This window comes from Ammospiza caudacuta, chromosome 5, assembly GCF_027887145.1.
Source record: "Ammospiza caudacuta isolate bAmmCau1 chromosome 5, bAmmCau1.pri, whole genome shotgun sequence".
NCBI lineage: Eukaryota > Metazoa > Chordata > Aves > Passeriformes > Passerellidae > Ammospiza > Ammospiza caudacuta.
In genome coordinates, this window is record NC_080597.1 from 63,310,625 (window position 1) to 63,326,591 (window position 15,967).

The 15,967-nt window shown below is 35.8% G+C and overlaps 1 protein-coding gene across 1 annotated transcript in view; it reads right to left on the reverse strand.

Moving 5' to 3' along the window:
- SLC2A13 (solute carrier family 2 member 13) overlaps positions 1 to 15,967 on the reverse strand; it is a 145,283-nt gene that overhangs the window by 66,318 nt on the left and 62,998 nt on the right. Inside the window, exon 4 of the mRNA XM_058805531.1 lies at positions 11,996 to 12,104. Coding sequence (XP_058661514.1) covers positions 11,996 to 12,104 — 109 coding nt within the window. The remainder of the gene's footprint in view (positions 1 to 11,995; positions 12,105 to 15,967) is intronic.

The following is a 15,967-nucleotide window of genomic DNA, read 5'->3' on the forward strand; positions in this document are numbered from 1 at the left end:
CCTAACCAGGTGACCTTTTACACTTTAATTTTGAGTCTTTTCAAGATTGATTACATTGTGAACTTGGAATTGTTTCACATTTCTATATTCCCTGTCTTTCACCTAAGAGGAAGACACTTCCTTATTGCTACAAATATAGTCCAATATTTGAATAATATGTGCCTTATAGGTTTTGCCAAGGGAGCAAACCTACAGCAAAAACCAAGCCCTCCCCTTACTATTCTATTGTGCTTTATAGAAAAAAAATAAATTGGTCATTGGTTGATATGTGATTTCCTGAGGTGATCTCAAAATAAATGCTAGAGATAACAAAAATGTACAGTTCAACAGAATGATGCATATTAAACATTAACAGTTGGATTAAAATGGAATTTTTACAAAATTATTAGAAATGTTCAACAGAAGAAAAACTGTTGAGACCTGTTGTACTCCAAGAACTGTCTGGGCAAATAATACATTAAAACAAACAAACCAGTAGTGCTATTTAGGGAACTTCCCCCAGCAATCATTCATGAATGATTTAAAAACAGCATCACGGCCCTGACTTCATTTCATTACTTGGCTTTACATATGAACAAATTGAATGAGATGCATTTATCTGACTCAACAGCTACACTGTGTATGTATCACATGTAAGGCAAAGACATTTTCACACAATTTCTCCTGCATGCCCCTGCAGTGAAATTAACGCTGGATTGGTGACCTGAAAGTTATTACTAAGGCAACAGATAGAAATCAAACAGTGCTATGAACTCATTACAGGCAAAAGGGAGAGCAGAAATCAAAAGCAGAAAAATGTGGAAAAATTTCTCCAAAGTGACAGTCTCTCTTTCAATATGCTTTCACAGCCTGAAGAACTATAGGAACAGATACTATCACTTTCCATTAAGAAAATCACAGTAAGGTAAAACAAAGAGTACAATCAGCAGGACCGAGGTGATTTACAATGTTTTCATCTAAATATCCAACCTCCTGACTGGTTTTTCGCAGATTTCATTCATGAAGAACTGGGGGTAAAATTGTGCACTTGTGCACTTAGTCTCTGCTGATCAGGCAACATTTAAAATAAAACACATGCCAAACGACAAGATGGATAGTAGGATTTCTTTTACAGTAATTTGGTATGTTAACTCCTATGCAATTCTTTGAATATGCATTTTTGAACATGTCATAAAAATAAACCTTGATTTCCAAATGAAGCTATTACAAGCCTTTATATTAGTAACAGTCAACACAAAATTTACAAAGAATTTACTTCTGTGAAAGCATTACACTGAAAAATACCAATTTATTAAAGGCATATAACTTGGGGTTTTGTTGAAGATTTTTATTTTTTTGAAATTGAAGTATCAGTTAATACTCAGATCCTTTTTAATACACCTACAAATAATATGAAAAATGATTAACCAAACCATCGGTAGATGGATCCAGACTGTGGCAAACCATTTGCATTTGCAAACCATGAGATTTACTTTTATTTACTTAACTTTCATGCTATTCCGTTCTTTAGTATATATTCTTCTAACCAGTAATCCAGGATAGAACTCAAAAAACGACAGTAAATAAGGAAAATATTTCATATGGTCATTCTTCCAGTCATGGATTTTAAGGTCCAAATTTGGGGTGAAAAAACCCAAGCAACACAAAACTCCCACAACTAAGCAGATGTTCAGCACCAGACAAATAAGGAAAACCAGTAATACTTACAAGATTTATGAAATGAAAAAAAAATCTGCTTCCAAACAGAATGAGAGCCTATGGTTAAGAGCCCCTTACAATGCCTCACATCAACACCCTGAACCTGCCTCCTGTGCAAATTCAGAAGGTTCTTCATTGTTTGTTTTTCAACCTGACAAAAATGATAATGCAAATAAATCCACCTCAATATCATTTAATGTTTCCAGCAGTCTAGGATTTTTTAAGTTTAGGTTTTAGGTGGGGGCTGTGTTTGGTTTTCTACTTTTTTAACAACAAATGGTTAGATTATGAGAATTATCAGAAGATGTGGGCTATAAACGTTTAATATAAAGGAAATTAGTCTTTACATATAAACTTACATTAATCTGCTTTGTATGTCTACTAATCTCAACACCAAACTGCCCAAGTATGTTATTTCCAATATTTCTCTACTGTTGTAACAGTTTAAGCAATTAGAAACTACAATTGTTTCCTACTTCCCTCGAGACACTCAATATAGCACTTCTAAGCACTGAACTGTGTTCCAATAATCATTCTACATTTTCCTTCATTTCATCCCATTAGTCCCATTACATAGCAGCTTGAAATACTTCCTTGATCTTCCAATAAACCTTCAAAACTTTTTTATCTGAATTACCTATCCTTTGATCTCCAACAGTTAGAGTGAAGATGTACCTGTAAAAACCATCTTCCAAAATCTCTGGTTAGTTTGATCAACAAGGCAAGCAGCTTAAGCAAGATGTGTATTTTACAGCTTTAATCCAGTTAACTACTCCATCATGATTCACTGCCTTGTTTTGCATCTTTCTTTTTTAGTTTTAAATGGCATAAAGCTGTGATTTTTCCTTTTCTATTCAAAAGGAATAAGAACACAAAATGCACAGAGAAATGGCATTCCTATGAAGGAATCTTGAAGATAGATGTATGGCATTGGCCAAATCAAATTTCAACTTTTAACTCCTTTGCTTTATGGCAAATTATAAATCTATACTCTTAAACTAACTTTTAAGCTACAGAAGAAAATGGCTTTGATTTAATTTTTGATTTTTAGTGGAAATTTGGCATAGTGTGGATTTATTGCTAGCAATGCTGACACACAGGTGACTTGTTTTTAATACAGATGCATTCCTTACTTGTATCCAAACTATGCTCTCACAATAATTTCAACTGAAAATACAGCCTTTGGAGCTAAATCATTAAACCCATAAGTTTTTCAGGGTTTGCAAGCCACCCTATAAGCACACACAAGAATATTTAAGAAAAACACTTCAATTTTTAAACAAAAATTTTAAAACATAGGAGTTCTTTTTAAAACACAGTAAATGATACAGAAACTTCAGCAATATGACTGCCTAAAAAAATGTTCAAGTTTACTGAACTGCCTTCTGCAGCCTGCCTCCACCCAGGTCACTCAGTTGTGCAGCTTGTGGCTAAGTACAAAACCAGAACGAAGGCTAAGCCCTAAATACTGCTCAGAGCTCCTGCACAGCTGTGGAGCCATACTGGCTGCCCAGCAGACTGACCCAGCTGTTTTCTCTTCCCATCCCTCTCTGTGACTCTCAACACCAAGTCACCACCACCTGCACTGCATCCTGCCTGTGGAACAAAAGAGGCATTTATTTCCTCTCAGGCCTGCTGCAGGGTTCCTTAACCAGCTGATCTTGTGTTGGCTGGTTTGGTTTTCTTTAATGGATGAAGCCACTGGCATCCTGTCATCAACAGATTTATGTTTCAGCCACTTCCTAGCAGATTGACTAAGGCACACTCCCCTTACTAGGTGGTATTCCCTTCTCACATCAGCGTTTACTAATGATTGAGAAGAAGGAAGAACATCAAGGTCCAGAGAAACTGTGTGTGGGCTCCTCGCTGCCCTGCACTGATGGAGAGGTGCAGGCAAACAAAGAGGGGATGGAAGGGATTGGCTCTGCCAAGTCACAGCTGCTGTAAATACTGCCCAGGGCTCTTGCTGAGAGCAAGTGATGAAAGGGAATTTCACATTTCTTGTTATTCACACAACCAGCATCTCAGCTGCTGACAAGAACTGCTTCTGCCCAGCCTAAGGCTCTGTACTTCCACCTCCAAACCTGAGTTTGTCCTGGGTCACAGTTCCAAAGTCACTGCTATAGGTTGTGTGATAATTTTTCACACTTAATGAACAGATTTTCACAAACAATTTGTTCAGTTCAGATCTGCCATTTAACTGGGGGAAAAGTAATTAAAATTTAATAATAATTTAATAATGATAATCATCATCATCTCCATCACCTATGTTACAGGGCTTGGAAAAATACTGTATGAGCCTGTTTATACACAAACTTGTGTCCAATGTGTACAACTTAGTGGCCATCAGATGTTTGAAGTTGGGGATTTTTTAATATATTTTATTTTCAATGCACTCTACTTTAAAAGAAACAAGCTCAGCTGTGATACCAGTACACTGCCTATGGAAAAGTGGTTGCTGAAAATGCAGAACTTTCAAACAGACTGAGTCAGAATTTCATTTTCCTTTTCAAGTACTGTGAGACTGATATAAGCAGTTTCCATAAACTCTCGTTTAGAATGTTTTACAGTTGAGTAATATGAAATTATTTTGCTGATCAACTACAATTTATTCCTCTCAAGAGTTGTTATAAGTTAATCCCATTATTTCTGTATAACACATACAACAGAGACAGTTGGTGCAATGGGACACCTACCTCACCTAGTGTGTTTGACTAGACTAGACTTTGGTTTAGTTGTTCTTCCAAAAATACCTGCAGTCTATATAAAAAGCATCTATGTGCCACTGAAGTATTTTACATGATGAGTTTGCACACAGCACTACGTAAAACATCTTGCAATATGAATGAAGGCTAAAATGGTAAAATGAAGGGTCACTTCTCAAAAAAATGTTATTGAAAGAATTTATGAAAACCTACCAACAAAATCTCTAATGGATTATTATCTCAAAAGCAAGTGGATGTTCAACATAGAAATTCTTTTTGTTTTATTAAACAGCTCCTAAAGCCTAAGAGGAAAATGCGAAAACTAAAAGAAAGATATAAACTGGACAGTACCCACAACAAAATACTGAAGGATGAAAACCTAACCAGGCAGCAGCCTTAATGTCATGGAGTGATCAGAGAAAACTTGACTTGTCAATTACCAAATCTTCCCAATTATCCTGACAATTCTACAAAGTTTGTATCTGGAAAGAACATTAATGCAATAGTGCCTCCTTTAGGCAGACTTAAAGCCCAGTTGGGTCTGAGAATACTCAAGAAAAACTGAGGTGACAAGTTCCTGGCCATCCAAAAATAAATGTCACATGGCAATCTGCTTGGGAGTTACTGTGCCCAGTTTGAATTTAAATCAAGAGTACAATAAAAGGTAATCTCCTTCAGTAACTGCTGGGCTACTTGGATGACATTTAGCATTGTGCCAGATTGGGATTTTGTTTTGTCTGATCGGTTGTTCCTAATACAGTAAGCTACTTTCTGGATTTTGTTTTAAAATGCACAGCCAGAGAACACAATAAAAACTTATACAACCTTGAAAGTCAATGCCTGAATACAAATCACAAGAAAAATGTGAATCACCATTACTTTTAGCCAGTAGAACTTTGTTTACAGATCTCAACAACTATTTTCCAATATTCAAAACAACAACCAATGCTCTAGGAAAACCTCATTTCAATGACCAGTTTATTCACTATAAATCTGTCATAACCTGTAAATACATTCAGTCATTACTTATAAATCTCTATATTGCTGCTGAATAATATAGAATGTCATTATATTCTATAATAATAGAGAATATTATTATTCTATAATAAATTAATTCTAATTTATTATAGAGCTATAAATCTATATGCTGAAAGAGTGGAGGAGGTTGCTACTACTTGTGCAGTAATTCACAAAATATTTATTCAATGTATTTATTCAATGATCTTTAAAAATGAAAAGTTTATCTGCAGTCAGATATGTCAGATATTGTCCAATGTTCCCTCTTCAGTATTTCATTTTAAAGAAGTTAAAAAACTGGAATTTAAAGATGAGTTTCTGAGTCTTGACTTTGCCCACCCCTCTGGGGATTCAGCTGCACACTCCTGTTAAGCAGAAGTACCAGGCTGGTTCTGAGGCTGCAGCTTGCAGGTGTCAGCTCTGAAGCTGCTGCACAACAGAGCTGGCAATTAAACCTGCCAGGAAAAGGGCTTTTCATTAAACTCCTCTCTGGGCTCTATTCAACTCCAGAAGTATCCTGACTTCTTTCCCAGTCCCACTCCTATTTTCTTGCAGTCTCTCATTCACATTCAGTACAATTTATATTTTATACTTTTTGTATTAATTTTTCTAATATTCTGGTCTTCAAACCCTAAATTTCTACTTGTTACATAACCTCCTCTTGTATCTTCTTTTGTATTTTTCTTCTATTATCCGGCTTCTTTTTCCACTCATTATTCTGAGCTTTTCTCCTTCTCCATATAGTATTTTATTCCCCTTCTTATTTCTTGCCAGCTGAAAAAAGATGATTCTTTTTATCATTCATTTTCTGGTTCTTTCATTTGCTTGCATAAATTAAAAAAGCAACACTGTTAGAGCTCAAAAGCATCTGAGGACCAAATCCAAGCAGCAATACATTTTATATGTGGATTCACTTAACTTCTAGGAGGTGCAAAGATATCTCAGAAATAAAAAACCACTTTATTAAATAGGACTAACAGATCATATACACCTGCAAAATAGCTTAGCAGAAATGCTGAAGGCCATATGCTCTCCCTGTTGACACATTATACCACTTTTCTGCTGCAGAAAGCTTTGCTAACTCAATGTGAAAAGATAATGGCAAATTACAAAATTAGCACCACATCAAACTTAGTGTTTCAACTGCAGAACAAAGTATTTAGTCTGGCTTTCATCACATCCCCTTAAAGTATTGTGAGAGTAAGAATTATCAAGATGATGCAGCTGTCTCTTCAATCTTATCTCAGATTTATAGTCTTGAGGACACAAGCAGCCTTTGGGAACACACAAAAAGCCTCTCAAAGAGCAGCAGAGTCTCCAGTGTAGGTCACACCACCTGCAAGCAATTCTGTCCAGACAATACTGAACTCCCTCCAATTATGGCTAAATTACTCCCTACTATTCAAGAGAGCTTGGGATTCTTTTCCAAAATCTTTCTTCCCCATGGTTTGGAAGTATTTTAACTGCCATGAGGCTGCACATTACCAGAAATGTTTTCAGAAATCCTGGTTCTGCAGGAACATGAGCACAGAGATAAAACATCCATTGATGGTTATCACTATACAATGTGAAACAGTTCAAACCCTTTAAGACCCCTCTTCCTCCCACCCTCCAAAAATGGAACTTCAATTTATTTTTTTTTTTACCTCAAAATGGTCCTCTTCCCCCAGGTTTTAACTATGGGCAGCTTTGGGCTTGAAAATATCTTAACTTCACAGATTTAACCAAATTCTGGGATATATTACTATTAAAAAACTGATTTGTAATAACCACTCCCCTGGAATAACTTCCTTCACAAGGCCTTTCTCAGTCTCCTGCCAACCAGACTTGGGCTCCAGTCTTGAAACAATGAGCTTCTGTTTTCAAGATGAGAAAACACTAGAATGATAAGAAACTGAAAAGTTAAACCATTTCAGACCTGCTCACACCAGTGTGAGAGATGCTTGTCTAAAATGGAATGACTTTAACAGGTCAGTTAAGCTGGTGAAAGCCATGACAAAAAGGAAATATTTGTTCTGCATCAGGCACTGCATCAGGCAGCAGTGATACCTTGTTCTTAGGGGGAAAAAAAGGAATCAAAGTAATAGGTCACTGAGCTTTATTCTTTTGCTGACTAAATTTATCATGCTAGATTTTTTTCCTGTGACAGCCACAACCTCCTTAGCCTATTTTTGCATTTTGCTTCTCTTTTAGATCTACCTCCTCAATGCAGAGGTTGCTCCACATACTGTTCTCACCCATTCAGTAACATCCTGTTCCTGATGAGCTTCTGGTTCCTCTTGGCTGGTTTTATACACATTCATGCATATAAAAAAATGTGATTCAAATATGATATGAAACTATTTCTGTGCAAAAACTAGATCAGTTTATTACACAATAAAAAGTGCTGAGCACAGCCTTCAACAATTCTTACAGCAATTCTTCTGGTTTTCCTCGCCCCATCCTCAAGAGAACTCCAACTACACATGGACTTCATTGCTCTCACTGGCTCCACTACTGATATTCAGTTTTTAACCAGAGAATTTACACCAGATTACTGAATTATTAAGCATGGAAGCTCTAGATTTTTATTGTTATCTCCCTGTATTTCTTGCAGGTAATTTTTGCTTTTTAGCATTTCTTCTTCTATGGGTACACTCAGTGACTATTTTTAGACCTCTGAAAATTTCCTCTAACACCTATAATTTTTGCTTCAATCTTTTCTTTTCTAAAATTGATTAATTACTCAGTAAAGCATATACTGGGCAAGTATTAAATCATTCTACAACTGTGGCATTTTTTATGTTTTCATGTCCCTTTGTGATTTGATTATGGGAGTTTAAATGAGCTTTTCAGACACACACAAATTCACTCTGATGGCCTCACTTTTCTTGCAGTAAAATACAAGATTAAACAAATTATTTTATAGCAGAAAGAGCAGAAACTCTCAAGCCAGAAGATTAGAACAAGTTAACGCTTGTCATAGATGCTGCCCTGTTAAGTTAATTGTTCAGAGGGCAACCAGAGGCCAAATTCTCTGCCACAGAAAGCCAGGCAATGTGGTATTCACATATCTTCTGAACAGAGAGAGACATAACTGTCCCAGGAAAGTCCTGGGAAGCTGTGAGGAGCTGTAAGAAACTTAGAAGAATTCAAACAATTATTATCTCCCTTTCTGTAACCATTGTTTATAGATATGATTCTCCAGAGTGTGCTATTCATAATTCACCAATAGTGTGAGAGAAGATTGGTAAAAGCCAAACAGGTCTTAAGACCACCATTGTTTCTGTAAGAACTATGATTTCTAATAATAAAGTGTTTTTTCATGCCTTCTGATGATGGAGTCTCTACCACCTTCTCTGTCCCTGATACCCCTTCAGTGATAAGGCAACTGCAAGTTGGGGTCATCAGCCTCTTCTTCTATGGCCTAAAAAGGGCCAACAAACAAGGATTTACAGTAGCACCAAAGGTACAGTGAACATCCACTGTCAAAATACCTGTCATGTCTATTTTTGAGAAACCACTGAAGGAAAGTCCACACAATACTGGACCCTCCAACCATAACCAATGCCTGCTTTCATGCTGCAAGAGAACTGCAATCCCAAAATGGCACAACTAAACATTATGAAGAGAAAACTAGTGCTTAGAGAGTTAACACAACCTGACAGTTCCTTAAGGTACCATCTAATTACAGCATTAAAAGGCATTTACCAATTTTTATGTAAGCAACCCATCAACAGACAGCTGCTTACTTGTATTTGAAAAAATGTCCTTTCACAGGAGAATGTTTGTCTTGCATACCTGATAACTAAAAATTTAGTTATAATGGAATATTAAAACAGACTGGATATTGCAAATGGTTGACAATCCAGCCCTTTAACAACAGTGCCTTCATGTGTTTATTATAGGCATTTTATTATTTTAAAGCTAAGATTCAACCACGTTTTATAGTTGTAATTCTGTCCTCCTACACATCCACAAGTAAATTAGGTCAATTCCAAACTATTTGTAAAACCTCCTACACAGAAAGCAGTTTGAGATTTTAAAACATAGTAAGTTTAAAATAAACAAAGTCAACCTACCAGTGTCACAAGCCTAGTGAACTGTCAATTTTTTGTTCTAGCCTAATAGGGCATCCCAAAGTATTATGAACCATACTGTGAGAATGACTGTCCTTGGCCAGAGATTGCATGCATACCACATTTCATAACATTTTAATAATGTTTATTATGTAAGTTTCCCTAATTAACTTCTAAATGTATTTCTACATTTGGCATCTGTAACATCCTGTGGCAATGAGTTCCAATATGTAATTATGTGTTGCATGAAAAAATGCTTATTTTAAACCTACTGCTGGGTAAGAGCTAGGAGTCCCAAAATGTGTTAGAAGAAATTATGAATAATCATGCTCTCCCCATCCTCTCCATAACATTAGTAGCTTTATATACCTCTTGTATTTCTTCTGACCTCATTTCTTTTTCCAAGCTGCAGAGTTCAAATAATCTTGTTCAAACACAGGTATCTCTTTCCCCACACATAACCTGGTTTGCTCTTATTAAAAGAAAGGACATCGGCAATTGTTTGTAATATTCCAGATGGGCCATGGATGTCATCATGATGTTTATATAGAACAGAAATGCAATTGCAAGCCCTTTTTTTTGAGTAACAACAATTTAGACTGCCATGCATGTTAGTTAACCAGTTCCCTCCTGCAGGCATTATTGAATAACATTGTATAGTTAATGCACTTGCCATTCCACTAATTTTTTATCTTGCATTATCTTCCCACAACTGTTCATGCTCACAGATTTGGGGGATCTTTATATCGTGGATGCTGTATGAATATAAGCTGCTGCTTTGTTGTTTAGCTGCTTTCACAGATTTATTAAAGCAGCAAAGATCTTCATATAGATCATTGTAGGAGTCTATTCTTGGTTTGTGATAACTGATCTTCTATTCTCATCCTTTTTTCTCCTATCTTAAATAGTTATTTACGTGACAGGACTTCTCACTCTTATGACTATATGATTTCTTCAAGAAACTTTGGCTGCTGCTTCATGGTTGCTTAAGATGGTTAATTCATGTGGGATTTACAGTTCTAACACAACCATGAACTCACATCCAAACAAGCTATAATCTGTCTACAACAATCATGTTGGCTCCTCTTTGTTGTTTTATGTTGTATGTGTACATGTTCATTTTTCATATTTATTAACACATCTTATTTGATTCTATGAAGTTTTAATTCATTTTTATAGAGACCAAAATAAAACTTTTTTGGCTATAGCTTCTTGTAAATTATGCTACATTTCCAAACTCAGTGATTACAGATGCAAATTACTCGAGACCTGTTGAGTGTATCCTGATTAATTTATTTTTAATCAGCTTGCTCTAGATGTTTTCCCCTAATACTTGAGTGTCAAGCAGACCACCTGTAACATCTTAAGTAGGCACTAGTGCAAAATGCTTCATATGCCCTGTATTATTAACATGAACGCAAAAAGTGTGATATTTGGCGCTAAACACTTCTCTTCTGCTAGTGTACTCCCAAAAGTCTTGATCCTTTCTGGGCCTGGAGACCCTAAGGTTTCTTGCTTCTGATGTGTCTAAAAAATTTATCAAATCTCTTTCTGCGCCTTTCTTCTGGCTTTCACACGTAACTTACCAGTTTTGTGTCCAAGTGTTTCCCACACTGGCTTACAATTCCTACTTTATGAAGTCTTTCTTTACCTGTTACAGATTTCCCTCCTGTGCAGTTTAATGATACTGAGTCTGGGGCATTTTTTCTTCCAGTATGACAGATGGCAGTGTTTACTCTAACATTTAATATGGTAACTCTTGATACCACTAAAAGCCTTATCCTTTAAGCTGTTTCATTTAACAATTTCCTAACATGCATGCTCCCTTAGGCATAGTTTTCTCTTTAAAATGTTATGGCAACATATTTTATACTTGCTCTTAAAACAATATGCCAACCATATTCATTATGATTAGTCATGTAGGGCAGCCCAACAATAATTTCATCTTAAACAAGGTCTTGCCCATTGCACATTTGTCAAGAGCTACTCCTGTGATGAGCTGACAGCTTGTCAGAAAACCCAATACATTATTCTTTACTTCCACATTTACTGAGTCTTCATACACATAACAAAACCATATAAAAGCAGGAAATGTTTCTTTCCTCAGCATTCTTTAGCACTTCACAGTAATGGTCCACCTCATTAACACAGTTAATCTAACCCTCACCTTGCTGGGTTGTATTTGCACACACATTCAAACCATAAATGTGCTTTCTTATCCAGAAATACATAGCCTTGACCATAAACCCTAACACAATAATGCATCTGTCAGAACACAGTTTGTATTCTCATGTCTATAAAAATGGCAAGTTTACCCCTACATCAACATACTCTTGTACCAATTTACTGTGTTGCCAAGTATCCCAACATCTGGATTTCAAACCAGCATTCCAGCTCACATCAATTTTTCACTTTTCAGACTTTGTCCAGAAGACCATCTGTTGTTATAACTGCTAATAGTCTGATTGATTTTTTTTTCTAATTCCTTATAAAAAGAAGCAATTGGGAAATACATACATGACGGTGTTAATCCCTGACAGTTGTTGAAACATCTGCAGACCACAACCCACAATTAAGGCTCTTCGAGTTGGAGGGTATGTTAGCATTCTGCAGATCACAGGTCCAGCTTCAAAAAAAAACAAGACAACAACAAAAGAATACATAATAGTTCTTAAGTGATTGCTATCAAGACAATGTTGCCAGGCATAGCAGATTTGTACCTTAGTTTCAAGCAAGCTTGTATTATTTCAATTATTTTTGAACAATATGATCATTTCAGTTCTGTTTTTCTGCACTGTACTACAAAGAGGATTATCAGGAAGCCCAAGCAAAAAATGAAATCACTTTTATACAGTGTCTACTACTGGTGTGAAATGTACTGACAGATTGGCTGCACCTGAATGTACTCAAAAGTTACCACAAAATATCACTCTTGTTTCCTTTCTAAAAGCTTCCATTTTTATTGAGAGGTTATTTCAGAAATGCCATTACTCAGGTCTGGATATTGGAGATAAAGTGTTCTCCTTAGTCCCCAAAAGACCCAATTTCCCCAGAGCAGTTGCAGGTGTGGGTACTTGGAAGGTACTGGACAGATTTATTCTGCACAGCTTCAAGGCCAGCAGAGGGAGAGAGAAATTAATTACATTTATTCTATACCTTTGGTAGCAATGGCATGAGGCTGAATATAAGATTCAATGAAGAAAAAAACCACAAAAATTTCTGGCTAACAGAAAAAGCTGTAAGACTTTAGAAGTATTCTATTAAAAAAAATACAGAAAGCTATGGGATAATAGGCAAACATTTAAAATTCCAGACCACAGTATTTACTTGAACTTCTCTCTGCCCAGAGTACTGCTTTCAGTGCTTTTTCACAAGAAAAGTCTGGTGAAAAATTCTGTGTTTTATACCTCTTGTCACAACTAGCATACTTAGAATATCTAATCACAATATGAATAAGTCAAAATAGTTACCATCAAAGAAAAAAAAATAAAAAAGAGAGAGGGGAAGGGGATCTACATATTTATATTTTCGCTGTTTTCTGAGCATACAGAAAATATCAGAAGTATTGATTTAGTAAAAAACTCTATATGAGTCTGTTAGTGAAGAACAATTTACATGCAGAATTTCAGCTTCAGAAAGCTGGCAAGCTACAAAGAGCTTCAAGAGTTTGACTCAAGAAGAGGGTTTAGATAACATTTTCTTCATTGAAAGATAATCAGACCTGCCTAAGAAAAACTTATTTTCATTTAAAATTATGGTATTTCTAATTCATATCTCAATTGTATCATCATTTAACTTTGGTCCTTTAACAGCAGAATACAGCCTGACAAATTTTCTAGCTGGTTTCCAAGTAACACTAACATTCAGTCAGCACACAGTCCCACATGTCCTGCCATTTAGCCACATCATCACCTCAAAAATTCTCCAAGTAAAACCAAGTGACAGATACAGTCAATCCACTGATCTCATAAGGTATTCCCAGGCTAGACACATGACATCACTGGGCTGACAAGGATTCCATACTCAAAGTGGCATTTCCTCAGTGGAAAAGCACCAAAGCCAGCTGCTAGCAAGGAGTAGTCCACAGCTCAAAATTCAGAAAGAAAAAAGATTTAGTAAAACATGTACCCATGAAGTTTAACTCACAAACAACAGCCCTAGGGGCTCTCAGATCCTGTGCCACATGTGAGCATAGAGTCTTGGAAGTTAAAAATCTTATCTGGCAACTGATTCTGCAGCATCTCTTGGAAACCGAGGCTGCTGAATGCCTAGGAGAGATCTTTCATTCTTTATAAACTCTGTATAAGATCCCTGAGTTCAAAATCTATCTTTTTTTTTGAAGGGACATTTTGGACAACGTACATCTTCAAGGCAACATCATGATCCTGCTCGTTGAATAAGCTGGAACTCTGCAGCAGGGACTGTTAGGAAAGGAGGCAGAAGTGTCCTAAGGAACTGATGCAAGGTTTTTAATAATTCCTGAATCACTCAGCTATTTGATAGATGTTTATAAAACTTTATTCACAATGCAGCATTGTCCAAAAGAATTGGGAAGGAGGCACTAAAATGAATAGTGAGAAATTAAAGCAGCTGCTCTCAGACAATGGTTTGCAACTCAGAGGGAGTCTTGAACTCTCAACAAAGCTCCATCACACAAATCCGTTTGTGCATCTGAAGTGCAGCCCTGCAGAAATGCCGAGACCATATTGCGAAATTCAGATCTTTATATCAGAACTTTACATTTAAGACCTTTAGAACATCCAGCCAATCTAAATTCAGTAGGTACTTTAAATTTTTCAGACTTCTGAATAATTTTATCAGAAAAATGATGCTAAAAATTATCATACTCCACTCACTGTTTAAAAAGTTTTGCTCCAAACATGTACCATGGCAACCACCACATACCAACAGGCATACACAAAATTAAAGGATTTTCTTTCATAAAATTCACAGCCTTCAGGTTTACAAACCAATAAATGGAATGAAAGAAATAAGAAACTGCTAATCTCTGTATTAAAGGAGCTTTACAAACTCAACTAAAAAGCCCAAAGGACTTTGACTGTGAGGTAACTGATCTCATAACAGCAAATGAGTGGGAACTTTTTATTAAAATCATCTAGCTCTGAAACTAGCTATACTATATTTGCATTTTCTTATCAGCACTCCTTCCATCCATATTGTTGAGTTTGTATGCCACCATGTTCTTAAAAATAAAGAACTCCAGGCATAATACAGATTTTAAGAACAGAAAATGTGTTTAAAAAAATGAAAACAAAAAAAAAGTTTAGAATTAAATAGATTTTCTTCTCAAAATAAGTCTTCTGAAAACTTAAATGGCACTTCAGTAATTTCTGATAACCCTTAAATATGCTGTCAGTTATGACAACAGAGTAAAATAGCACTAAACAATAAAACCATTACACCTTTAAAAAGTGGAACAACTTAACTGCCCATAGAACTAGAAGGAAACAGATGATTTAAACATACAATAGAGAAAAAAAAATATTTGGCAATTTTTAGAAAGGACAAAATAGGTATTTGTCCCCAAAAAGTCAGTATTTTTGTTAGTGATATTTCTGCCTTAATTGTTGTTGTTTTCATCTAAGATATTTAGACATATTCCTGATCAGAATCACTTCATTTGAACTTGAGAAAACACCAAAATGCTTGTTTTCCTCCTTCTAATCTGTGAATAAAAATGAAGTCAGAATGATGAGACCTCCTAATGCCTTGATGAATTTAATGAGAATAGATTTGGCTGGACTTTTTGTGCTGTTGTTTCTGATAATTACTTTAACTGCAGTAAAATTCTTTCACACATAATATTTACAAGGTTCAAAACATGCTACAGTAAAGGGCAGCTAGAGCTTCCTCTGTGAAAAACAACAACATGAGAGAAAGAGCAATGGAAAAACAAGGATACTGCTGAAGGTGACATTACTTCAAGTGGTGATACACAAAGTGGATTACTGGGATCCAAGTAGATATTTCATAGCATCATCTGTCTACCAAAATAGAATTCATCCTTATAAGCAAAAAGCAAAAATAGAATTGGGAACTTTAGCTTCACATCCCAAAAAAAACCTTATTAGCTTACATAGAGCCAAACAGGGAAGGAGAAGCTGTTCTTGTCAAAACATTACTTCTGAAAGTGAGTGATACTCCAAACATTATATTTTATGACTGGTTATCTGAAACTTTTAATGGCAGCTTCCTATATTTTAGCAGTTATCTTTGTTATTAGCCATAACCCACAAGTTAGGTTATGGAAATTTTGAATCACCTAGTAAGGCATTTTGATTTTCATCAAAAATGAGCAAAATGGATTGTATGGCAATCATAGGAGCTTGGGTATGATCCACAGCCAACTAAAAGATGAGATGATTTTCAAAGGCAACACAACAAAAACCCTAGTTCTAAAATGAGCTTATGTAATGAAAGCTAAAAAGTAGAAAAATTAGTATTAATGAAGTCTTAATATCTGCTTCT